Genomic DNA, 27,453 nt, shown 5'->3' on the forward strand with positions numbered 1-27,453 from the left:
AGTGTATATGAGGGCCAAGGCTGCTGCCAAGTGACGCTGTCTGAGACTCAGAAAGGATGTGGCAGTGAAGCCAGTCTTCAACTGGGACCTGGCTAAGTGTCCTGTGCAGGGGTTGTGCCAAGTCTGGTACTGGGGGGAATCCGGCCCAGCACACATGTACCAACAGAAAACCACGGAGATACAGTGAGGTGATAAGGTGCAGGAAATAATTTATGAAGAACAAATGTGTTACAGAAATCGCGTGACCTGAACACTTTCTTTCCAAATTCTGTGCAAACTGAGTCTTTATCTTGCTATGGACTGCAGATAAAGCTCCATAGAGACAGGAAAATAAAAAAACCTCAAACCAACAGTTGTGTGAGTCAGTAACACTTTCTCAGCCTGAAAAAATTTATAGTTCAGGACCATCCTGAGCTAAAGATAGTTTCTTAATAGTTTTGTTGATTTTTATTCTACCAATTCGTCCCAGAGTTTTTTGAATCCCAAATCATGAGGCTTCCCACCTTAGTGGTGGGAGTCCAACCTAAAGGTACATAGGATGAATAGCTACATTGAAAAACCCCAATTAGCATTTGTTGTATAATGTACAGAAGAGAGGCCAGCACATTTCATAGCAATTAGTTTTTTCTTTGAAATAATCGTGTCTTTTTCTCACAGAGGTCACCTTTTGGTTTTGATTCTGCCTTTGTGATAGCTCCATGGTGTTCTCCCCCAGGAGGACAGGTGTCACTCATACGTACTGAAAACAAGTGTGTAATTAGACCTTTCTGTAATTAGCTATCCATAGCTCTGCAGAGTTTAATTTGCTTACATATGAAGGATGATTATTTTATGACAGGTTTTTTAACTCTTTTTTTTTTGTTGTTGAGGATAGACTAGAAGATACTGCACCAAGGCTAGCCCGTTCTTACTAACAGATCTTGTCTGGCTAAAGGGTGTTTTCATATCATTGTTGTTGTCATTATTATTACTATGAGCACTACTACTGCTGTGTGTTTAATGCACAGCTGAACAACTTTTCCCATGTCAACTAAAAGCCAGAATTTTAAAGCAAAAGCATTTTAAAAGCAGCTCTAATGCTAGGCATCCAAATCTTGCTGTTTTAACCAGTATTATGTGTTTTTAATGCTTTAGAGTGCTAAAAACTGTTATGGCAGGAGCAAAGGGGGTTGGACATGAATCTGTTAGAGATCATCTTCTCTGAATGTTTGTGATATCATGGATGTATTGCTAGTCTGCTAAAAGAAGAAAGTGTTCTCTCCAATGAGCAGCAAAGTAATATGTCTGTGTTAAATACTTTATCTCCCTCATTGAATTGTTTATAGTTTTATGACTCTCCCATAGCACACAGCCTGGCCTGACCCCTACAGTATATGAATCACTGGCATGTCTACAGTTACTGTACTTGCACATCTAACAGCTACTTAGGTCCTACTGTTTAGCAAAGCATACATAGTCCTTCACTGCCCAGCTTTCTGTAAGTTTGGGACATTGTGCAGACAGCCCATGCTTAGGGCCCCACTGAGTATCTCACCCCTCAGCATCCCATCACAGCCGACACCCTGCAGGACAGCCTCTGTTCCTGTCTGTGTTGCAGATGAGAAGAAAGGCCATGGCATGGCAGGTCAGACGTAGGAGATAGAGGACTACCACAGGGAAGTAGAAAACAGGAGCTTAATCACTGACTTTTAGCCCCTCATCACAAGTGATCCTGCACTTCTGTCTTGGTGGTGCCAGAAGAGCTCGGCATCCCTGGAAAAGCAGCTACTGACCTTTGTAGAGCGGCGTTTCTCTGGCCTTGTTGGAGATGTCGGGCTCAGCCCCAGCCTGCAGCAGGGTGAGCAGGCAGTCCAGGTTGCCCCGGCTGGTGGCCAGGTAGAGAGCTGTCTCCTCATTGAGGGTGCGCTGGTCGATGGTGCCGGGGTATGCTGTGAGGGAATGGTGAGCTCAGAGTCATTGTGGCAGGTAATGCACCATCACCCCTCTAAATCCTTGAGGGCTTAAGTAAGTTTTTGTTGTTTATTGCTTTTCCTTTTCCATAAGCAGTCCAAGTTAGGAATATACTATAATGTTACTTTAACTCAAACTGAGTATCTAAATCTGTCTTCAGTTTAGATTAAAATGTTCAGCTTTGGCCACTAGTGATGCAGAAAGTTGTTGAGCAACTGCTCTTCAGCAATAGTTTGAAAACAAACTACAGTAATTAACCACTTTCAAGCACTAGCAAAGAGATGCTGGGTTGGATCTCCCCCCAGAGGAAAGTGGGGTTATTCCTGTCAGCTACATCAGCTAAGCAGCCCACAGCAGTAGAGAGCTCAGCTTCAAGGCCTTAGAATGAGAAAGACAGGGCTTGGCAGGATCTAACTCGTGTCACTTTCTCCCAAATATCCTAACTTTTAGAGGCTTCAGTCTGGAAACCTACTTTCCAAGAGAAGGTGAAATTAATATACAGGCAGGGATGTTGGAAAGAAGCTTCATACACAGCCCCAGACCAGGATTAAAATACTGCTAATTTGGCCTTTTAGTTTATTCATTTTCTTCTTTTCCCTTTTGTAATTAGTTAGTTTTAGCTTTACTGACCTTTTTGCAGTAGGCTCAGGCAGCCCACTTGGCCATAGTATGCAGCTTCATGGAGGGGTATCCAGCCATCCTTATTAGGTACAGAAAGGTTTTTTCCTGATTTCATCATGTTGCATACTGCTTTTTCATCTCCATTCTTGATTGCTGCCACTACAGGGTCAATTTCTCTTTAAAACAAGATTAAAACTTGGTTATTGCTTCCTTCATTACTGAGAAGCTTTCTGCAGTGACATCACTGTTTTATTTGGCCAAAATAGTGAACCCCTGCAGTCTATATAGCAAATATTTATACCCTGAGATACCATAGGGCCTGTAAAGGTAAAATTTGTCTTCTCTGATTTTGTCATTGTCAGCAGATCAGAAGAATCACTGTCTGGAGGGACTGATCTCTCTCCTCAGAGTGTAAGGAAAGTGTAGGTGTAACTAATGTCTGGCATAAATACTTATATTTTAGACATTGGAAGTTGTGGAAGACTGGCTCTGACATTGCTCTATACACTGTGGAGTGTCCATGACTGATAATTTCATCACCTTGCTGTTCCATGTTGCATGGTGCTTCCATATGAGATCTTTTAAATAAGATCAACTTTGAAGAAAATTACCCCTATTCATCCTTGAAGAAGTTTTTAGATTTCATTTGCATGTGGCTTTAACAGAAACTATCAAAAAATCTTACTCTTGTATTTTGAAGATACTTTATATTTCCTCTCACAATCCTGTTTTCAGAATTTAGCCAGTGCACTTATGAAGAAGGGAGAGCTGTGATTAGACCATGTGAACTGGGGTGTTGGTCTTGGCTCTCCTTTCTTCATCCAGGGAAGACTGAAAAAAATCCATCTACCCTCTGCCAAGCATGCATTCCTCACACTCCAGGCAGCAGCCCACTTCTCCAAGCTCTCTGAGTGTTTGCAGAGCAGAGCTGACCTGGGCACACCAATCCTACTGCAGAGCGACAGTGACAGCTTCTCTGAGTCTCCCCACACAGCGGGAGTCCCAACACTGCCTGACAGTCACCGTGCCCTGTGTCAGCAGTACCTGAACAGGACCTGCCACCCTCCTTCCGTCCATTCTGAGGCTGCCAGTAGCATGGCAGAGGAAGGGAGCTGGGAGCTTGTACCCAGCAGCCAAGGCAGGCAGGACCCTTGCCCATGGTGGGCAGCAGCTCTGTGCATATTGGTGGGCTGTGCCTTCCAGTGTTGGCATCTGCTTGGGCTCCAGCTGAGCTGTGCTGGGATAAGGCAGCCACAGCTTTGTTATTGTGATGCACTAAATGACTAAGATTCAGCACAGCCAACACTGCAGAGGAGGAAGCACTTTACCAATTCTAAGGGGGACTTGCAAAAAATGAACGTGGGCTATATTTTCAGAGACAGAAAACAAGAAGTTGCAGAAAAGGCTGGAGCCTTTGTGGTTTGAACTAGCCCTACAGAGAAAAGCTTGCAGCTGTGAAGTCAGAGACTGCAGGGTGCATGTCAAACTATTAGCGCTGCCAGGGTAGGAATACAGCATGTAATGGAGGTCATGCAGGCCAGTGATGATGGGAACAACAAGAAACTTCACTTATGACAGGAAGAAAGTCTAAAATACCACAACAGAGTGAGATCAGAGACAGAAAAATATGGGCAGGTCAGCACAGGAGTCTTCACAAAGCAGTATACTGGTGCAACCTCTGCATTTAGTGGGAGTTACAGGAGCAGCCCTGAACTCCATTACCTTGTAGGGGCTGGACAGACCAACGGTCTGAAACTCACACAGGCCTCACTAATTTCTGTTTGCCAAAAGGTACACAATCTATTCCATAAACACTGATATCAGCAGTAAAAGAAGGCACCAAGCTGCTTTTCAGGACCTGGAGTGGAACAGGTGATCTCAACACTTGTGCCAGGGCATGGGAAAAGACACCATTTCCCAGGTGAAATAGTACTTGGTACCACTTGCTCCTTCTCTATAGCTGGAAGCAGTGATTTCATGACAGTAGGGTCACAAAAATAGCAACACTGGAATGAGGAGAGATATGGGACACAAGGCCAGGCATTTTGCCTGAGAAGATAACTGCTAGAACAGGCAGCTGCTGTCCTGGCCACAGCCCTCCCAGGAGGAATCAACTGACGTGATAACTGCTGGCCAGATGTCCCAGGGATGCTGCTGTACCTCCACACTGCTTAGAGTACCCTGGGGACTAAAGCTAAGATTCCTAATTGTGTACATACAATAGATTTTTATGCAGGTGTTTGAAACTGAGCATTTTGTTGAAGTCTGCTGACAGCAACTATTGGCATTTTTGGCTGGGAGGGGAGGTGGAGGTGGGGGATCTTCATCTTTCAACACCTCTGGCACAAGGCTGCTGAAACCATCTGTTGTTTTGTGCAAAGACTCATGTTACACATGTAGGGCTGTGACCTCAGGATTTGGGCACATGATATAATTACTGGTGCTTAATGAATTACTGCATGCCAGGTGGGCCATGGCAGAAGTCTGCGCATGGGGCTGGCTCACAGCAAATGCAAGGTAAATCACATTATCTGAGACCTCAGGGAAAGCAGGAGAGTACCTTGGATCTGTGCTAGGGTTAAAAATGCATGAAGAATCAGTTACTATTCTGCTTAAGCCCTCAGATGTTGAATGAAGCAAACTTCTGTCGGGTTCCTTGACCTTAAATGATTCCTGAGTAAGATGAGGGGGTTTGCTGGACCAGGCTGCAGATGCTTTAGCCAAGAAAATTCCAGATCAGAACAGAAAGTTTAATGAATGTCCATGTGAAATCCTTGTTTTCTGACTGGCTTATAGTTGGCTGTTGTAAAAACCCATCACATTCTGCTGCCTGGATTTCATCAGATATAGAAAATACAAGTATTAAAACTATGGAGGAAGTCTGAAGATATGATGAAGTCTTATAGGCAACTCAAAAGAATTACTGCATTTCAAAGACCAGGAGGCAAGATAATAAATACCCCTTGCAGATGAGATATATGGTGAGGTCAATTCTGAGTGCTGAAAAAGAGGTTCAGTGGAGCATAGAAAGGTTCAAGAAGCTCCTTCTTTTCCTGGCAGCCTGGAGAGTTGCGAGCAGGATGAAGGAACAACACTTCCCCAGGTGAAGTCAAATACCATCCCTGCCTATGAGACTAGGGCTATAAAACAGTCATGCCATCATGCTCTCCTAGGACTTCCCAGCTATCTTTTTGCTCTACCTGACAGCAGAGGTGGACTAGTCTATCAGCCTTCTTGTAGACTGAACTCTATTGAGCTACCTGGTGGAGAAGAACAGCCTGCCCTCAAGACTTCTGCTGCACCCAGCGCATCAGAGAGGCATGCAAGGAGTGCAGAGCACTTAAGTAAGAGGATGTGATTTCAGTGTGGCCAAGGAAAGCTGTCAGGTGGTAGGGATAAGGCAGGCTTCATGTTGTAGCAGGAAGAGGTTTTCACAATGTCAGGAAGTGCAATGCCAGTGGAGGGCCAGGTACAGAGCCTGGATCAGCCAGGATGCAGGGGGAAGTGGGGGAGATTGTAAAGCTGGGTGAGGGGTGAAAGGAAGAAGAGTGGTGGAAGGGTAGTCACTGTGCCTGTGCTTCCAGGGAGGGACTTGTAAGATGCATTAAACAAGATTTGAACTGGGTAGATAGAATAGGCGGGAAGTTTCTTTTCTGCAGGACACAGGGAAGTGCTGGCTGTAACGCTTTCCTCTTGTCATCTGGTAGCTAAGGGCAGGCGCATGTATCTATTCTGCCCTGCACAGAGGTGTAATAAACCCGTCATGGTCCAGACATTTCCAATACACACAGGCACTGGGACAGAGTTTGGGCCACTGTCTGCTTTTCTCATCCATGACTATGTTCAACTAAGCTTATTTGCAGCCTCTGCCAACAGCAAAACATGGCCAGGAGGACCAGTCAGTCAAGCCAGTTGGACAAGTAAGCCCTCCTCAGTGTGGCTGGACAGCACAGGTATGGCTGGCAACAGGCATGGCATCTTGGGATACATTTTCCCCCCTACTTTTTCCTGTTACTGAGCCCTGAACTTAATACCAATGTAGTTACTATCAGCACCTACCTCCATCATCTATCCTGATGATAAGTGAGCCAGCCTATATAAATTAACCACAGTGCAGTCGTCTCTTTCTGTAGTCCTTGTCACCTCAGAGCTTCTGAGTGACCCAGAGTCCCCAGGACATGAGCACTGGGGTGATGGAGAGAAATGAAGAGGGAGAAGAGAACAAGGGCGACTTGAGGTGTGTCACCTGCAAGAGCATGGGCATGGTCTGGGGCAGCGGGGAGCTTAGAAGGAAGAACAGGAGTGCAGCGAGGGTGAGGTGCAGGTGTCAGTGAGACCTCCTCCAGATGAACACCACCATTTCCCCCCACCAGGCACCATCACCACCCAGAAGAGATGTCTCAGGGAGAGAGTGGGTAGCAAGGCTTGTTTTGTCCGCAGGGGAAAGCAGGAGAGGGAGAGGGAGACACTTACACGGACTGGGACGTGCTGCTGTCGTACCTTCGCCTGACCCCCCAGGCTGCCCCCGAGCTGGATGGCTGAGCACGGCCTGTCTGCTGGGCCGCCAATCTGGAGTGGTGATGACAAGAATGAAATAAGGAGAAATACTCCGAATAGGAGAAACAAGTCATGCTGAGGCAGAGACAGAGACACACATCCACAGAGACGGAGTGAGAAAGCCTGCCGGTCAGGGCTTTGAATAAAAGCAGATGGCCACAGCTTGCTCTGCACTGGATTCAGCTGCTCACTCAGCTCGAGTTTATTTTTGGCCCTCTGAGGAAGCGTCAGGGGATTCAAATGACCATATAAGACAACAGTGTGGTTAACCCTACCACCACCACCACACAGGAAGCAGGCACAAAGAGAGGTGAGGTGACATTCATCACCTCCAATGTGCCAAGCAAGTGGGTCAGGGTGGGGGCAGCAGAGGACCCAGAGCCACTGGATGTCAGCTCCTTTTCCAGCTTGGCTCTCCCAGGTGGCAGAAGAGTTCAGCAATGCTACAGATTTGGTGCTACAAGCTTCAAAGGTTTTCCCTTTGGTGAGAGGTCGAACACTCCTGGGCTGGGTTACTGCACAGAACTGCTAATGCTGCTTTTTGCCAAAATAGCAGGTGTTGAAGGACCTCCAACAAGGTCAGGACCAAATGGACAGGGAAGCCCTTACTCTCCCCTGCATTGGGTCTCTAGAGGAGAGCTGACTGTACAAATGCACAGTAATCACACTGAGAAACCACAGCCTTTGGGAGCAGGACTGCTGGCTGCACAGCATCCCAATTCCACAGCTATGCACATGCTTGCTGCCCATCAAATTGTCCCCAGCTTCCCAGGCTTGGAAACCAAACAGGTTTGTTTCATTACCACAGGTGGTAATGAGCAAGGCATCAGAGGGTGGTGGAGTTACGAAAAAGGAGGAGGAACAGAACTTTTGTAGCTCTCAGTTTATTAAAAAGGGGAAAATTAAAGTAACTTAAAAGATTAAAAGGATATTTTTCCTTGTTTTGGAGGTGACTTTGGAATCTATTCCCTTCCTCCTTGAGAAACCTGCCTTTTGTAAAATGAAAGGGGAACAACATCTGGGTTTGCAGGTCTCTGTGACCACAGCTCAGCTTTGCAGGGGAGGGGGATGCTGCCACGATTTGGTGTCTGGAGCTGCTCTTGGCTAAGAGTGGCATGCTTGAAGTCAGACTGATCTGAAATAACCACATCCTTTAAAGTTGAAGTATTTAACAGGTAGTCAGCTCACACTGTTTTATATACATATTTTTTGTGCCTCTCTTATGTTTTCTCATAACAAATGCTTTGCTCCCTCTCTGGCAAAGCTTGGCATACAGTGGGGGAAAGGAGCAGCTGGCCTTGGGAGGGCTTCTGTTGTTCAGGAAACCTTGTGGCTGTGCCCCTTTATTTGTTTTATTTGTTGCTTAAAATGGACAACGAAGCAAATTCTCCTCTCGCTGCGAGCACGTAAATTGTTGACCTCACTGGATTTATAGCAGACTCCGGCTTTGACACTAATGACAGACTCACAGAGGAGCTGCCTGGCACAGCTAATTAGAGAGCACGTGCACTGACAGGGAGCCTGGTTTTCCTTCCTGGGCAGGGCTCTCTGGGGGAGCAGCTCGGGCTGGCACTCGCTTACCTTTGCCAGGGGTAGATGCGGTAGGGAGGGTTGTGGGGGCTGGCACGGCTTGGGGCAGCCACCTCACCAGCACAGGCCACCATCGACTTCTGGGGGCTCTGGGCCGCTGGCTGACCCGCTGCATCCTCTTCCAAGCTCTGCTGGATGGCCATCTTTATAAGCTCATCTTCACTCAGGCTGCTGTACAGACTGTACTCCTCGCAGCCTATTGTTTGTCTTTGAGTGTTTGCTGCCGTTGTAGCCATTTTTATAATTCTTTGCTTTCCTGTAAAAGGAAATTGTGGTCATCAAAATCTGGAAAAAACTCAACTATCATGTGCTGTCATTCAGGTCTGCCTCTTAATTAGACTAACCAGAAAACCCTTCAGAAATCCTTCACCAGGGAGAGAACATTAGCAGCTAAAATCTGCATGTAAACTTAGTGAACGAACTCCTTTCAATTACGCAGAAATAACTGGTTTAGCTGGTGTTTAAAAAAGGGGGAGTTGCTGCAAGCAAGGCAAGTTTTTATCTGCTTATTCTGGTTACCACATCTCAAGAGAAAAATAGGTAAAGGAAATCCCCTTAAGATTAAAGAGATACATTTTTGAAATTTATTTGGGAGAAGACCAATGGATGTCTCTTTTTACTGGTTTTCTTTCTTTCTGTAATTGCAGGAAATTAAGGGAAGAGGTTTGTCTCTTTGCTGGTTCTCTGTAAGGACAGGTTCTCCACCATGAAGTGCAAAGAAGCTTTGTAATTTTTTCCACCTTATCTGGAGATCTCTCAAGCAACATGCAAAGCTATGCTTTGAAGTGACTTTGTTTCACTCAGTGAGGAGAGCAACACCACACTGCTCTGTTTCACTTCTGATTTTTTGCTTTTTCACAGAACAAAGTTCAAGGTCATGAGTGAGATGGAAATGAGAGAAGGGGGAATTGGGCACACTCAGCAGTCACAGAATGACTGTGAACCACCACTGCAGGACTCTAAAAGGCAAAGACAAGTCAAGATACTGCAGAATTTCCAGCAGTGATAGGGAAGTACTAATGCCATGAATGGAACAATGCTCTAGCAGGATCTTATTCGGATGCCAGAGAGCACTCTGGCCATCAGTGTTCAAGAGCCAAGGGTTTATTTTATGGGAGGAGGTGGAAAAGCTTGCCTCTCTTAAGGAGATAACAGCCAGCGCAGAATAGGTTTGATTTTATAAGCAGTGAGCGAGAGCTGTGTAAAATAATGGGGAGACTGGGATGAGGAGCAATGGGAACAAGCTGCTCAGGAGGACATGGATGTGACAGGGGAGGACAGGGACCTAGCAGGAGGGGACTGTGGAGGCATGTCCCCCAGGTGCAGAGAGGCGAGGGGCTGCCTGAGTGTACCAGTGGGGTTGCTGAAAAAGCTGCCTGCTCCCACCCTGTGGCTGCCAGTCCCTGTCCCACCAGTGCCACAGCAAGGTTGGTCTCCAGCTCCACACGGCCCTGCTCTGCCCAGGATCAGGTCCTACTGATCTGGGCCAGCCAGCAGAGCCATGAGCATGAGGACAGCAGAACCACCCAGCTTCCCACTGCTCAGGATCTGCCTCAGCAGGAGCCTCAGGGGAGCTGTCAGCTCCCTGTCCCTGTACAGCTGCTCTCTCCTCCGAGTACCCGGGTCAGCCTGGTTTCCTGGGCACTCACACTGACACCAGTGGCAGACGGGTCCAACAGGCCACAAGCCTCACACCAGGAAAGTGCCCTGCTGTAGCAGCTCTTGCTGCTGTGTGCACAGCCAAGAGACAGTCCTGACCTGGAGGAAATGGCAGCTCCCCAAATACAATTTGAAGACATTGCAAGAGCTTGAATCAATCAAGTAACTTAAAATCTTGGATTTAGGGTTTTCACTTCAGACATGGTGGTATCTCCCACATCAACAGCTACCTCAGGCTCTAAACCCACTCCAGAAGAAGTGGGAAGACTTCAGGGTAAAGGGAAGCCCAGCAGATTTCAGATTGACATTATGACTTTTAACAACAAAGAATATATTTTACAGCCATGAAAAATGCCAAAATAAAACCTTCAATTGCTGTAAATAATACAACCCAGTTTTGGTGGTTTTTTTTTTCTCTCTCTATTTTTTTCTTTATTTTCAGCCAGATCTCTCATGGCTGCTGTTGCTTCCCTTCTCCAGTGGGTGCCTCAGCTCCGCTGTGACCCTCACTGTCCCGAAGATCCAAGCCCAGGCGTCACAGCGCAAATAGCTTCCCTGTGCCCCCGCTGCTCCGGTACCTGCCTCTGGCTGCTCTCCAGCCAGCAGCTGGCTGAGAACCATGACACAGCTTCGTTTGTCCAGCAGCTGCTGCTGCTCCCTGGCTTGCTCAGCCCCTGGCATGGTGGGCAGTACTTACATAGCCGCTCAGCCTAGGAACTCACGTAGTAGCTGCAGATGTGTGGAATCCACAGGCTGGAGCTGGAAGGCTCGTCTGCAGCATCCAGCACTGCAATGCCTGAATGTAGGGACCTGGCCCCAGTGGTGACTCAGAAACCTAAACAAACCCGTCAGCAGAGAGGGCAGGATCTGATCTTAAGCTCCTAATGGAGGTGATGCACAATGAATCCTTGGAGAAGGCAAGAATGGAGATGAAACTGCTCTTCTCTGAGGGCAACCCACACCAGTGCAGCCTGGGACACAGACCCATCCTCTGCATCCTCCCCGGTCCCATTGCCAGCATCCTTATGGCAGTGAATCCATCGCTGCTGTGCTTATGAGCTGGGTGCTGCAGTGCCTTCTGTGGCAGCCTGGGCTTTAAGGACTGTACAGGAGACCTCTGCCAACGTGACTTGTGCACCCTGGCACAGAGGAGCTAACTGATAGCTCTCCTTCACCACATCCCAAATGGATCTAGGTATAAAGGCTGCTTCTGGACCTTCTTCCCCTCCCTCCTTTTGTTTCACACGTTCTTAAGGCAAAGGGAGCAAAAGGGAAGATTTTAAATTTGTGGGGATAACTCCTATTTCATCCTCTTATCCTTTGTAGGGGTTAACCGGGTCCAACCCACTCACAGAGAAAAGGGAGAACCTCTCCTGCATGTTGGTGAGCCTCACTAATCTAAATATTTTGACAGGAATTCCACAGAGTGCAGAAACAACAGTGCTAGCTGCAGCTCCCATCACTGACTCATGCTGCAGGGAGAAACTTCATAGGGCTCAAAATAGAGAAAGCTTTCAGTTCTGCTCATGGCACTGCACAAACACGATGAAGGTGTGGGGGTCACATCCCGGGGCTGCAGGAGTTTTTGGGTCCTTACTGAGAGCCAGGGACAGCCTTGGCTGCCCTGAACCCCTGCAGAGAGTGTTCTAGTTGGGCTTGAAGCTGTTCCTGCATCCCCCTCCGGTCTCCACTTGCTCAGACAAGTGTGTGTGTGCAGTTTGCCTGCGTGCTGTGACTGAGTGTGGCAGGAGGCAGGGCACATGCCTTCTTCCCCACAGCCCCCTGCAGAACAGAGCACAGCAGAGCCACCACCCTCCCCTTCCAACTGAGGATGCTTTTGTTTGAAGCTACAGGACCACAGGACAGGGGCACTGCTCTGAGTTATGTCCGTAAGAAGCCACAGTGAGCCAGCTGAGCTGCAACAACAGGCTGAGCACATGCCCTTGGCTGGAGGCTAATGCACCACAGCCTGATTCAGTTTACCCTTCTTTCCCTGAGGCCAAGCTCAGTGGCATCACCTGGGAGTGCCCTTGCTCAGTTGATACAGCAGGGCTGTTTACCCCATCTGAGGCCATCGGTGAACTGCCAGCCACAGACTTATGAAAGTCACTAGGCTAATGTGCTATAAGCTAAATATTTTCCACCTTCTGTAATGAAGGTGAGAAAAAAAAATCAATCTTTGTTGCTAGAAATGCTTGAACTAGTTTGGATTAGTAAGATCTGACCAAAGTGGTCTTTCTAAATGCAGCTTGAATCTATTTCCTTGCTCTAAGCCAGCTTACTGTAGGTTTAAAATATTTGAATTAGATTTAAAGGTTAAATGCTGCGTTTATTCTTCATCCTAACTTTAAGTTTTGGGGGGATATTTTAACGTTTGGCTGTACTCTGCATTTCTCCAGCAGCCCAAGAGCCCATCCTCACAGGCAGGTAGCACACAGCATCTACTAGAACGGCAGAACCTGATTTTTAAAGCTGTGGGTATAGTGCCTTTATTATTCCTTAGAGAGTGCTTTGCTTTCAGGTCTGGGTGGCTTCACTAGTGATCTCTCTTGGCAGAGACATGTCTTGGGATTCTGCTGTCTGTGCTGCCATTTAGTAGCTCAGTCTGACAAGATCTTCTGTAATCTAAATTTACCACCATTTCCACATAGAGTCTGGTCCTGATTTTAATTTTGTCATCCAGATTTGAGTGAGAGTTTTTTAATTCAGATGTAGTAATCAGGTCTGTGCCATACAGAGGCAACTTAGCTGCATCCAGTGACCAGAAGGTAAGGCTGGAAATAAAATACTTGTGCAAGGACCATGCTGCCACCTTCTAACCTGTGTTGACGAGCAGCTGTACCTGGTAGATCTCCAAAACCAAAGGTACTGCTCACAAGGGGGACTACTAGTAATCACCTACATGATGGCAAAAGCCAGAGACAAACACAGTTAGGTTGCTATTACATTCGGACTACAAGCTCTGTCAACATACAGTGATTAGGAGAATGGGCTTTTGATCCCTGATGCAACATAAATAAACAAGGATTACGGCTGGCTTTGAACATGCAGAACCGTGCGATTCAATGCCATTAGCATCTGAAACAACTGGTCCCCGTTGATAGCACTTCTTTAAAGAAAAGCTTAGCGATGCTGCCTGTCCCTCCTCAATAGATCCCAGGCAGCAGAATTAGCAGAATTACTTATTTCTGTCAGAGAAGGATGGCAGGTGAGTGACAAGGCCATTAAGGGAACAGAGCCAGACTTTGCCTGTCTTTGCGCTGAGTTTATCCCAATCAGCTTGTAACTGAATACAGAGCCATGTTATTTATGGCTCAGGGTGTTATAAACCACATTTGTAAAAACATAACCAGTCTTTGGAGGCTGCAAGAGAGAGAAAAGAGGAGCAGCTTCATCATTTTGCCTTTTCCAAGGAATGGTTGAGCCCCTGCTTCTGCAGATCCGTGTTTGCCTTTCCATGTGTTTGTCTTTACTTCTGAAAGCAGCAGGAGCATACATAGGGGAAGGAATACAAAGCTGGATGTCTTCACAGCAAACTGAGCCTCTACTTCAGTTCTTACTGTGGCACCTTTCAGGACAGATCCTCTGCAGGCAACGGAAACCAGACCAACTTGCAGCACTTAAAGTGCTCACATTTTTGCTGCATTTTAGGTCAGTTTCCTGATAAACTTTTGCAGTTTTCCACGGGTATTATATTGGATAACTATTGCAAGGAAGCAAATGATTTTGCAAAACCAGAAAGATTTCAGTGCCCATCAGATCTGCCAGAGCTGAGACATCAGAAGGATGACACCTCATGCTGTCGGGCTGCGGCAACAGGCAAGGATCCTTTGCAGTGACAGCTTATGCAAACCACTCAAGTTCTAGCCCAGTGCTGAAGGAGCAAAGCCAGGCTTCTCGAAGGAATCCTCTGAGCAAACAAATCCCCTTGCTCAGACCCAGCTGTCAAAACAGGTCACCTATCAGTATGGCATATGCCCTGATGCCACCAAATCATGATTCTGTGCAAATTCTTTACTGGAAAACATACACCTGCAAGCTTTTATTTCTTCTCAGAACATATTCATTCACACAGCAATCAGTGCAATATTAGCTTCATGGCAAACCAACTAGAAATTTAAAAATTAATGATTTGCTGAAGTCATTTTTCTCCTTCACGCTGTGCCTTGCATGCTACATTCTACCTTAGTATGTTGTAGCTATAGCATTGATTTCTGAGCAAGATACTCTAGGGACAAAGATACAAGCATCACCTGCAAGCAAAAGAAAAATGAGGAAATGACAGAGCTACTGTTCTGCTTATCACCAGACAGTGTTTTATGGCATATTTGAAAAAAACCCAAAGCCCAAAACAAACAAAAGCAAGTCTCAAGGCTCCCAAGACTGTGTTAGGGTGTTAGATTACAAACTGCTGTAGGAATAAATATTTGCATAGACATAATGAACGGAGAGATTGAAAGTACTAAGTAAGTTCAAAACATGCATATTTGCATTACCTTTTTGTTCTAAAATAAAAGGGTAATAATAGTGCTGAAATGGGTTATCTTCTTGGTTAAGTCTTAATTCAGAAAATCCTCGCTGGTATTTGTCTCCCTGCTTTGCCGGGATGTTTCGATCAACTGCAGGACAGCTTTGAAACACGCTCGCTTTGAAGCCTGGAGTTTATTTCTGGATCACCCCATGATCAGCGAATACAAGCCAAAATATAAGTTGTTCCCAATCTCAGATTTCCTGTTTGAAGATGCACAGCAGAAACTTGTACCAATCCTAAAGTTCTTCTTTGTTGCATTATCTGAAGAACTTCACTTCATCAACATCCTGTAGCTAAATGACACAAAGTTGACCTTTCTATTACATCATTATTTATTGTCCCTGACAAGTAGACCATATATGGATATGTTTCTGGAACCTAAAGAAGAAAAAAAATTGCCATATAATTTTGAAGTAAAATATGCTGTCCTGGAGAGTTTTGTTTGCCTGGGGAGAAGTGATCTCCATTTACTTTTGTTTTAGCTGATACTTATTAAACAAAACAGCCAAACATGACATGGGTATTTACTGATGTGTTAGAGTTGTTCATACATTTTTAAGGCTGCAAGTTTGAGACTTGATTCCAAAAGATGACAACAGCACTTGTGAACCTGTTCCAAGTAGTATTTTTAAGAGCTTACTAGTGGAAAAGGACTGCTCCCATACCACCTAAATGTGAACAACAGATTCTCTCTCAGACTCCTCAAGACCATAAATGTGAGGTGGTATCCATCTTCTCCATCTTCTGGAAGAGGGCAAGCTGGCAGAGGAGATAGCACTGATCCAGTGAGTCAGAAGTCCAGTGATCCACTGATCCAGTGAGTCAGAAGAAAAGAGTTGGGCACATATAGGAGAACTGACACTTGAATTGTCTGGATCATGGGAATAATAATACTCACTTTGGGAAGGTTTCCATGTGTTTATCCAGCTAATACAATGAATGAAGGAAAACTGTAATAGGATATCAAAATTATGCCTATGCATTTTCCTTCAGCTCCTGTTTAACTCATTCCCTTGGCAAAATATTGCATATATGGAGAATAAAGCCTAGATGGAAGTAGATCTGGAATCCTTTCTGAATACCTTGTGGAGGCTCAGGTTCACTGTAGGCACCCTGTCAATGCATGAACACCCCCATCCAAGGCTTAGCAAGAACAGTCTTGAAGCAAAAAATGTAGCAAGACCATATCATCCACTAATACATTATTCCTTTCAGCTCAGCTGCTTTGGTTTTATTCTTTCAGGACCAGCATCATTCCCTCTCCATGCTTGCTCCTGAATCCATCTCGCTCCAGCATGGCATGATGGTGAGTACATAGCATATCTTTCTTCCCTGCTGTCTGAAAAGCTATCTGCCCCTCATACCTAGTGCTATGGCTGTTTTGTCCACAGTTAAGGTCATTCAGCAGTAACTGTGACAGACAAAGGAGCCCTGGATGTCATCACCAGGAGTGTGAGAAACTCTTATGCCCTTGACAAGATGTCAGCCAACCCTCTGTGACTTTTAAACAACACCCAGTGCTTTTTTCCTTGATACTATTTCAAGATTGTAACTAGCCTTGGGTTGAAACCAGGAGTATCTCCCACATTTAACCCTTCTGCTTGCTTTTGTGGGAATCTCTCACCCTTGATCACTGAACTCAAGAAAAATTGCTGATGCTGTGATGCAGATTCATACTTTCCAAAGGCAAAGGTGTCTAAGTCTTCCAGGATGGCCTGTTTGATTATGATAAAGACACTGGGGCTCAAGGTGCCGTCGGCTCTGAGCACTGCAGGTGGCTCCCCGTGCCATTCACAGCAAGCACACTGCAATTCCCTTCCCTCCCATGTTCCTGGGCTTCCTTGCAGAGCTCTGTGCGCCCTTTATGTATTTGAAGCTGCTGTGAATGTTGATACACCATTTTCCAATAAAAGCACGGGACTCTGCTTCAGAAGATCTATTTTCAGATACCATTAACTCTCCCTTTTGTCTTGAGTAAATCATTTAACTCCTCTGTGTATCATTTTCTACATTAGTGAAGTGGAAATAATCAAATGCATTAACTTTGAGAACAGTCCAAAATTCCTTGCAGATGGGAAGCCAACAGGACTACTTATATGGATAGAGACTGCTGAATAAGACCTTATTTAATTACTATCTGTGAAATCCTCAGAGGAAGACCTCATATAAGTCTGAATTTTAATTACAGAAATAATACTACTCAGAAATGAAATCATACATTTGGGGGTTGATTTTTTTTCCCAATAAAACAATATTGTGGCTTTATTACAACATATCCAAAGCACAATAATAACAATCATGATTTATTAGCATTGCATCAGATTGCCTAATATTTCCCCTGGGGCATGCAAAGTTACAGATCTGCATTTTCAGCTTAACCCTGAGGCATTTCAATGGATTACAAAATGTCACCTGCAAAAACAAATATGTAAATTTACACTATTTTCTGGGACATTTCAAACTCAGACACTGCATGTTAGATCCATTTGCTGTCTCTAAATAGAAGTGATGGAAATGGCCAACTCATGCTGATGGGGGAGTCAGCTAGGGTCTCACAAACAGGACACAGTAAAAGAGATTTGAGTCTGGGAGGAGAAAAGAGGATGACCATGTTAAAACAAATGGCGAAATAATCAGCAAGATTGTTTTCTTCTTCATATTTCCTCAAAATAGTCAGCAGAAGCCAGGTTAGGAAAGCAAATTTAAAATTTCTTTCCTTTGTCTCTACTTCCATTATTTGAAGTAAGTAGCCCATCATCACTACCTAGCCCTTCAGCTCTACTAAACTACACAGCTGAATCTGGCAGCTGAGGCTGGAGGAAAAAACAAAGTTCGTTTGTGCATCCCAGGAGACTGGTGAGCTTGTGACTGACTCATTCTGTGTGCAGAGCTGCCACAGATGTGCCTTCACGTGATGAAGTGCAGGTGAGAATGGACATTAGCACAAACTGTCTACCTGTATCTACCAATGATGACTAACTCTACTGCATCCAAACACTTGGCATATATGTGGCTGTTCTGAAAGGAAGACAATACTGACTAGTTCTGACAGTAACAGTTCCTGGACAGAAACTCCTCATAATACTTTGCCTCAGGACAGCATATTGCTTTGAGCACCAATTACCTGTAACTGTTGTCTTGTTACTTAGATCTGGTCTCAACTTTTTTACTGCAGAAAGACAGCAAGGTATTTTGAGTGGCATATTTCCCTGAGAGCATAGAGCTAGAGTATACATCCTTTACCATAATATCCAGTCAGCAGAGCTTTGCATTCAGTGTTGCCATGCTGTGCTTCCATCAGACTGTCCCAAAGATTAAATGTGAGCACCAGAACCACAAGCACCTCTCCTGTGCCTCCTGCTACTCAACCCATGTTAAAATAACAAGAATATAGAAACTTCCACAAGAGAAGATGGTTTCAATTTCCTTTGCAAGAACTAATGATTGCTTTGGCCACAATACCTTGAGAGAGGCAAGGAGCCAGAAGCACTTCTATGGGAAAAGGTGCAGGATGTCACGCATGCCCAGGGGTAACGAATATGATATACATTATTCCTTACTAACTTTGCTGCCTAAATACTTCTTTGCTGGAAAGATGTAGCTGTTTTGAGATCACTCTACCAAGATTAGAATTCCCCTTTCAGGAGGAATTTATCCCACTTCAATGGCTGCTGACACACCACCCCGATTCAGGGTGGCCTTTGGCTCAGTGTATGACTTCCACCTCTGCACAGTGGCTCCTCACAGAAAATTTTTCCCTTTCAAACCAAATCAAAATGAAGTCCTCACTCCTCTGGAAATATGACATGATCCTAGTATCCAGGTCCTAAGACCCATTTCACGTATCCGATGACTCAGCCCCGCCAGTGAGCTTTGTAAGAGCGTGCAGCTACTACAGTCAGTGCTGCTCTGCAAATGTCACCATAAGGTCACATCCACTGACTCAACCTGAAAGAAGAATCAGTCAGAGGGAACATGAAAATCTAATATGAAGTGAACACAACCCAAAGACTATATAAACAAATACATGTTCCTTGGAGGAAGAGGGAAATCATAAACATTATCATTTAGTTCTCTTTGCTGTGCAAATATCATTTATGTTATAATGTATGTTAGTAAGAATTCTAATGAAAGACTCACCTTTACCTTGACCTTTACAAAATCCACAAAATTCAGAGATATTGCTGCAATCCCAGTGCTCTGAGGCTCCTTCAGGGTAGCAGGAGGATGAGAATGGCAACCTGAGACACAAGCTGCTGTGAATAGCAAAGGTCCTGGGAAAAAGAGTGTCTCCAAATTCATGAAATATGAAACCAAATTTTAAGGAAAACAACTTTTTCACAGGTTTTTTTAAAGGAGTCCTTGGATATATGCAATGGCTGTTTACCTCTCCATTCAGTCTCTTAGGATAGTTTATTAACAAATCTCTCTTGAAGCTTTTCTGTGGTACTCTCTAATTCCTTTCAGACTGATTTGTTTCAAACTACTGTGCCTGCTGTATGCAAGAAAACCTATTGGATTGCTCTCCTTCCTTTCTTGCAACAACATGAGAGGTTTCTGCATATGGATCTGTCTTTGCTTTACTCTTGCCACAGATAAACAGACCTTAAAACCCCAAAAAATGTTCATACCTAAATTCAGCATCTTGCAGTAATGTCCATAACTTTTACCACAAGGAAGTTCAAGGAGTTACAGCTCCCTACATGCTTGGTAAGAAGCTAAGGCAGGTGCTAGCAGAGCAGCAAGGCAGAGCAGGACCCTCCTGTGCACAGCCCCAGGGGAGAGGTGCGTGGGTTGGGCTCTGGAAAGATGGGCTGCCACCTGGCTTGGGATGAATGCTGGAGATTGCTTCTGACCAACCCAGCTGGAAGTGAGTTTGCTGCCATGGGGCTCAGAAACTGAAAGCAAGAGGACAGGTTGTCCTCCACATTGATCCTGCTATGCTGGCCCAGAGATGAGGTGCACCTCATGCAGACAAGAGCAGCAGAAGCTCCAGAACAGGCTGTGCTAAAGGACACTGCACCACCACCTCTATTTACCCAGTGCTGGTTTTGTGTGCTGTCAAACTCCTGAGTAATGAATACAGTACCTGAAGCCCTGGTCAAATGAACTGTCCTTTATCTTGCCATGGAGAAAGCTTCCTTGTCCTGCACTGACCGAGCACGCAACAAGAGAGGAGCAGAGGTTTATGCCTCCTTTAAGTTCAAATCACAAAGCAACAGGTTTGATTCACAAGGCTGACATTTAATTATTTGCCCTACATCTCAGGTTAAATTTAGAGCTAAATTTAGGACAAGTGTCTGGACAGAATGTCATGACACCAGTGTATATCTGTTGCACAACATGCCATATGAACATGTAATGTTCAACTCGGTTAAAAATAACTGTACACTTACCTAACTCAGCAGACTTCTGTACTCAGTCTACTCCACTGGTAAGCAGGCAGTGCAATAGTAAGAGTCACAAGCATACTGCAGAAAGAGATATTACAAGAACTAATAGCAAGAAGACACAAAAAATATTTTCCTGTTTCTGTTCTTGCTTTTTTTTTGAAGTAGTAAGTGCTGTTTCATAGTAATATGACAGTCCAGATAATCTTAAAAATTGATGTGAATAAGTAAATTAGAGTCAAATTGGGAAGAGTGACTCTCTCACTGAAGTGAGAGATCACTCATTCCTTAAGAGCAGAGTTAAATGGCTGTTAAAACTCCCACCCTGTCTACAAGAGGACAGATTCTTTCACAGTAAAAAAGTAGCTTGCTATGTACATGGGCTACATAGCACCAATTGATGAGGCCGAATCAGGTAGATCCAGATATCCAAACGAAACATCATTATCTTTCTTGAGCTGTGTTTGGAGATCATAGCTCCAAGAAAAAACACGCCTGGTTTACAAGTGTCAAAACAACAAAGTGAGATGGAAAATCTGTTTAACACCTTTATGCATAAGATGAGAACAGCAGAGCAGCACAGATGAGGGTTGGAGTAAAGAGCTGAACTTCAGCCAAGCTGCTTTGATGTCGCTGAGAGCTGTAACAATAAGCAGAATGTATTTTCTGTACTTGAGCTGCAGCCATGCTTCTGTTCTTTGGTGTTTATCTAGACCCACCCTACTGATAGGGACAGGTTAGGGTGTTTTCACCAGGCCTTGTTTGGTGGGGCTGCAGGTGCCTCAGCCATGTGTGGGTGATGGCCGTCACAGCTGAGATCTCCTCCGGTTACAGGAGCTGGCACCCGCCGTGGCTCTTTGCTGAGGAAACATCCTTATAGGGCCCCAGCTCCACCCTGGAGATACAGGCTGGCAGAGGGCAGGTCACCAGGATGAGACAAAATGCTGAATGCTGCTGACCACCAAATGGAGAGGCCAATAGCTGTGCAAATCAGCTGGTTATCACTGAGAGCACCAGGGCAGCGTGCAGGGCTGCTGAGCAAGCACTGGGGGAGTGCCTGTGGCAGCTCAGCAAGGAGAGGTTTTGTTTCAAGGTGATACAAGTGGGATACAGACAGTTCCCTGGGTCACTAGGATAAAGCTGGTCCAGCCCAGATGGAGGGGGCTGGTACTTGACAGTTGCCCAGGAGCTGGTGGGAGTCTGTGCAGGCTCAGTCTGGGAACAGGCTGATCAATCACATCGTGGGCTGCAGTGGGTACTGTCTGGTCTCCCCAGACAAAACTCTTACCCTCAGGTGGGACAGTCCTTTGGGACCAGAGCAAGGAACAACACCATGTCAGTGTAGGGAAAGGTATCCATCTGCTTTATGCTTCCTCTCTGGATACCAAAGCACAGGCATGCCAGCACAGAACCTTTCAAGTGCTTAAATCATGTTCATCATTTTTTCCTTTAAAGAGTGATTTCCTTTTGACCTGAGATTGTGAGACAAGATAAGGTGTCTTAAACTATTCATACTATATATGAGTGAAGAGGGTGCATGAAGGATGTCAAAGATATTTTCCCTGAAATGCTGCAAAGACTGAGTCATTTAGTGGTTGGCACGTTCTATTGTTCGTGAAAATGGTTTTGCTTTCTCTGCCAATTGTACATCATGTCTGCCACATCAGTTGTGGTCACTATTATGTGTCATCTATTAACCTCTGATATAATCTTATTTTCTGTGGCTTGGCACCTAAAAATTAATCAGGCTGGTGGTCAGCTTAAGTGGACCCTCTAGGCTGACCCTAGCAATGGTAGTTTAGGAGCATTTGCAAGAAACTTTGGTGAAGATAAATAGTTCCCCTCAGAGACATCATGCAAGTTCGTGACAACTGGTTTAAATCTTCAAAGCATGGCACTTTGCAACCTTTCCAAATATTTATTTGATTATTTACTCCTTAATAGTCTTGTTTTCATATAACACTGAACCCAAATCGAGTCTTGCTAAATTATTTATCTCCCTTACATTTTGAAGCAACAAGTCCCAGAGCCCCAAATAGCACATTCCCCTGCTATTGTTGTCATACTGCTGACAACCTCTTGCTGTGCACCAGTGAAGACCTACACGTGGCTGGAACACAGGAGCAGGGATCTCACTCCCTGACTGGGGGTCAGGCCCGAGGGGAAAGCCAGGCTGCAAACACCAGCACAGATCTGAGTCACACGGAAACGACACGGGCATGCTGGAAACACGGAGCTCAGGTTGCACAGGAAACTGTGGTTAGCTTTAAAATACAGCCAAAGTAAAAAAAAATCTGAAACCTCATACATGCACCAAGACTTCACTTTTTCAGGCAGCAGTACTTATTGAATGTGCCAGGAGACTCACTGGGGCAGCCTGTGCAGCACATGGCAGCAGCAGAGCTTGAGACACGTTTGTGTCTGGCAAGAACCAAAACACTGCTTCCTATCTTAAAAAAAAAGTGATTCATAGTGTAAATTTTCACTAGTTCTATGAAACATCTGTGGTTATGAGTTCATTGCTTAGGATAAGAAGAGGAATGGAGTGTTTCCCAGTATTTTTATTTTTATTTTTTAAAGAGGAGGAAAAAGGAGGATTTACCAGAAACCACTAGAGTAAGTGAAGGGTGTTGTCCTCATTACTGATCTTTGTAATCACAGTCCATACCACATGTTTGGCCTGAGGATCAGTTGATTTCAGCCCTGCATCACATCTGTGTAACAAAGCATGGAAACTAATATTTGTTTCGTGGTATGCTTAGGTATTTTGCTTCAGCACCACGAAAGCTGATGGAGTCACACCAGAGTGAGGACAAAGCCATCAGCCAAAACCCCTGAAGGTCTCATAATACAATAGAAGTAACACACATAAATATGCAAAGAAATAATAGATCAACCAGGCATTACCAATCTTTCTTTCCCTAGGGTAATTGTATTTTGTTATTTATGAAAAACTATTATTGTCTCTTCTGACCTTCTGTCAACAGACACATGAATAAGGACTCTCACTCTGTATGTATATGTGCATATGAACAGATATTTTACTAGAAATCTGCTGTACTTGGGTAAAGACTGAAGTCCTTTACCTGAGATATCCATAACAGGTACAAATTAGTGTGGCAAGAGAATAGCTGGGGAAAATAATGTGGAAGATATGAGTTTTCTCCAGCTTTCTTCCTATAAAGAAATTGTTCATATAGTTAAAACTCTACTTCCAGACAATTTCCATCTGTCCTTACTGGAAAACTGACAGACAAGGGCAGGGAACACAGATTTTTGCATTTATTTATGTAAAGAACAAGCAGATCCCTAGGTACTATAAATCAGTACTTTCCTGATTATTTTAGTGGAACTGCACTTACTTTTTTCCAAATAAGTGGTGCTCAGGCCAAGGAGCACAAGAATCACTTCAGGGAGAGGCAGATGTTTCATCAAGAGATTTTTAAAACTGTGCCTCAGATCTGTGAAATCACATAAATGGTGCACACTGACTTGCAATATGAAATTCTCATGACACATTAACACTTTTCCTTTTTGAGCTCCAGATCAATACCCTATGTTGGATAAGAAACAGGCAATAAGACTTCAAGCTCTTTGGAGGTGAGTAAAAAACTCTTTGCTGATCCCATATGGTTCAGGGTAATTTACAGACATCCACAATTGCAAATACACCTGGAAAGGACCTGATGCACAGAGTCCACCACTCTCTCTAAGCCAGGCATCGATGAAATATAAAAAGCAGGTGTGCATTCTGCAGGTGGTTAGGCTGAATTGCAGCAAGCAGGAAAACGAGTTAATTATAGGGTGTATATGTTTCTGTTTCTCTACCATCTGGAGCACACAGATCAGGATTCTGTACTGGCTAAGCCTCCTCAGGAAAAGATCATCAGAAAGGTTAGCAGCACAGTATGCATATTATCAGAGAACCAAATAAAATTACATCAAAATAAAGCTACTATTCCAGATAACTAAAATGACATCAACCAGATATAAGCATGGGACTCTGCACCTCTTTCTTGTTTTATATGGGAAAAACACACTTGTGTACCTCTGCACATGCTGCAGTAAATATGCACAGTGGCACCACAGATGCAAAGAGAGACTAGGAACTGTGTGAAAAAAGGACAGCAGCAAGAAAGTCAAACACCTGAAAAATCAAAGAAATCTAACCCCAGTCCTCCAATTCTATTTTTAGCATTCGTATTTTGAAGCTATCCTCTGAACTGATTATATTGAATTTTTTGCAGTTGATTTAGAAGCTTTCAGGCTGAAAATTCCCCCCTCCCACCCAAGGTCTTACACTCAGCAAGGAAGGGACATTTTCCCAGCTAAGTGTGTTAGCATGACTTGGCAGATCTCTGCATGCAAAAGAAATATTTCCCAGGGTAGGCCTTGAGTTTCGTGATCACCTGGCCACCATCTTTGCTTGGACATGGCTAAGGCTGCTGGGGGAACAGGGTCTGTGGCTGTGGCCAGGAATGTGGCTCCCTGCAGCTCCCCTCTGCTCAGCAGAATGATTGAGTAGTAACTTTCTTGTACATATAAAGCCCTCTATCTGCACACTCTATCTGTAAACCTAGTGTTGTACCTTTATGGGTGGCATCCCAGAACAGAAAAGCAAACTGGGATGATGTCAGTAGGCACTGACTGAAGTCAAATCTGTTTTGCAACATGGGGAAGGGAGATTGTAGAAGACAGAGAAGTGATTCATCATTGCAAAATCAGAATTTATAGAAAATAATATGGAATCAATAAAAATAAAAAGAGAGAACAACACCATGCATAATAGGACACATATGTGCACAACTGGTTGAGTCAGCCCCAGAAAAGCTTAGGACAGGTCTGGGAAACTGAATATGTGCAGCTGCTGCTCATGCATTGAGTCCATCTAATCCATCCCTCAGCTGTAATGTGCCTACCACTGTGGTATCTACTTACACACCACAGAGCTGTGGCAAATACATGATTGATGTGCTCTAAGCTGCTGCACAAACCTACTTCCTGTCTGCTTACATTGAGCTGACTTGTCCATCAACCTTCTCAAAATGGGGCAAAAGGTTCAAGAGGCACAGTCCATCCCATGTGTGTTGGCAGCAGTTCTTTCCAATAGAGTATCTCTTCAAAAGAATCAGCAACATACCAGACATGCCCATTAGTTTTGCACATTTCAAGACCATTCTCTTGCAGTTTGCCTTCAAAGATATTCATCCCCAGTAATAAAACACTCCAGACTTCCAAACTTTATAACTATGAAAAACATCAAATGCATAAGATCACCTAAGACATTTTGTACGGCGTTAATCCTGGAACAGATTCTGTGCCCACTGGAAAATCTGTAGCTGGGCCCATATCTCATTTTCCTTCTTGTAAACACTGTGAGACCAGGTACTTTCTCAGGTATTCCAACAGCCATGTCCATTGAATTAATCTCTGCAGCAGTGGTGGGACAAACATTTCATTTAAAGAAAATCTTCAGGAGCTGTTTAGCATCCATCCATACTGAAAGACCCATTCCAAAGATCATCACACTGAATTATGCTAATAAATACAACTCAGTCTTGCCTATCAGGACCTGGGCTTGCAGATTTATAAAATTTCAAATCTTTGGAGTTAAACAGTGATGTTAAAGCAAAGTGCAATACAGAGGTTGTCATGTTGGCAATTTCTGTGTTGAGTCCTCCTGTTGGAAACCTCACCTTTCTCCATTGAGCAATATGATGCCATGTACTTACCCTGGGTGCAATCCTAAAGTATAATCTTTGCACCAACTTGTCAGGAAGCTGGACAGGTGTGTTTTATAGTCCCTCAGTCTGTATTTAGTCCACTTTGTCCTCATAAGGAGCCCTGCTCACAAGGATATATATATTTATAAAAATACCCATTCATTTTATACACAGAACATCTCAAAGTAAAGTCATCTCTGTAAACACTCAGACCAAAACCCCTTTGGCACTGAAACCACTGATGCCAGAGCAATGGAAGAGACTCTTTTCTTTGTCTCAACACAACCCTTGCTCATCTTTGCTACCATGCACTACCAAGCAGAGCTGTGTGGTTGTATGCCATGACAATGCAACACATATCATTGCTATTATCAGGATCACAGAATCATGAATCACAGAATATTCTGAGTTGGAAGAGACTCACAAGGGTCATCAAGTCCAACTCTTAAGTGAATGGCCCATATAGAATCCAAAACCTTGGCATTATTTAGCACCATGCTCTGACCAACTGAGCTAATCTGTATTAGGAAAAAAAATCTTACCACTGCAAGCTGGTATTTCTCAGGCAAGGTCTGATTCCAGCAGCAAATTCTTGATCTGTTTCCAAACATGAAGTGTAATCTTTATTTAAAAAGCAAAATCTATTAAAAGAGATCAAATTTCATTTACATTTCCATTTAACTTAATATTGAACCTAAAAGATATGTTGAAATAACAAAAAATACTGAAATGACCTTGCTTCATAAAAAAAAATTTCCAAATCCTGCAATTGCTTCTGAAACCAATCAAGCTGTATTAAATCAGAATATTCAACTTCCCCTGTCATCAATTCAGAATTGTTTAAAGATCTTTTCAAGCCATCACTGCATTCAGTATGCTCAGGACAAATGTACTAGAGACAAGTAGATGCATCCTGTCCTCTTCTCTTCTAACTAACATGATTAGAACACCAACAAATGCAAACAATTCCCTTTTGATTTGCATCAGCTTATGACTTGGCCAAAGAATTAAATAATGATATCTCAACAGAAAATCTGTAACTAGGAATATCATCGAAAGAAAAGGTGGTGCCTCATTCACCTGTTAAATACAGCATTTCATTTCTCTTGTGCCAGAATCAAGCTTTTAATTTTCATAAGTTTTTTTAAGACTAACAGTGGGAAAAGGAAATGAGGCAGCACAAACTACCAAGCAGGAATAGAACTGAATGAAATGACAGAGGGAGAGAAAAATCAACTAGTAGCAGAGCTTGAAAAATTGGGAGTTGGGTAGGGCTAAGCTCACGCTGCCACAATATCAGACTGTAACACAGGGCTGCCTCTGACTGCACACGGTCTCATGCAACCTCCTGCATCTCTGTCCTTTCATCTATTCACTTAGTAAAATAAATTAGCACGATAGAGCAGTATTGGTAATAGTAGCAAGGTACTAA

At 44.2% G+C, this 27,453-nt stretch overlaps 1 protein-coding gene across 4 annotated transcripts in view; it reads right to left on the minus strand.

Annotated features, from left to right (window-relative positions):
- ASB2 (ankyrin repeat and SOCS box containing 2) overlaps nt 1-21,004 on the minus strand; it is a 34,742-nt gene extending 13,738 nt beyond the window's left edge. Inside the window, exons 1-8 of one of the 4 annotated variants that reach the window (XM_069018149.1) lie at nt 20,846-21,004; nt 20,305-20,379; nt 19,998-20,103; nt 19,049-19,182; nt 8,710-8,974; nt 7,045-7,140; nt 2,581-2,747; nt 1,773-1,928 (exon numbers count right to left, since the gene is read on the minus strand). In XM_069018149.1, coding sequence (XP_068874250.1) covers nt 1,773-1,928; nt 2,581-2,747; nt 7,045-7,140; nt 8,710-8,954 — 664 coding nt within the window. In that variant the 5' untranslated portion in view covers nt 8,955-8,974; nt 19,049-19,182; nt 19,998-20,103; nt 20,305-20,379; nt 20,846-21,004. Of the gene's footprint in view, nt 1-1,772; nt 1,929-2,580; nt 2,748-7,044; nt 7,141-8,709; nt 8,975-14,873; nt 16,159-19,048; nt 19,183-19,997; nt 20,104-20,304; nt 20,380-20,845 lie in introns of those variants that run through there. The other 3 variants (XM_069018151.1, XM_069018148.1, XM_069018150.1) reach the window with 3 other exon arrangements.
- Between the last annotated feature and the right edge of the window lie 6,449 nt (nt 21,005-27,453).

The sequence above is a fragment of the Aphelocoma coerulescens genome, chromosome 5 (genome assembly GCF_041296385.1).
Source record: "Aphelocoma coerulescens isolate FSJ_1873_10779 chromosome 5, UR_Acoe_1.0, whole genome shotgun sequence".
NCBI lineage: Eukaryota > Metazoa > Chordata > Aves > Passeriformes > Corvidae > Aphelocoma > Aphelocoma coerulescens.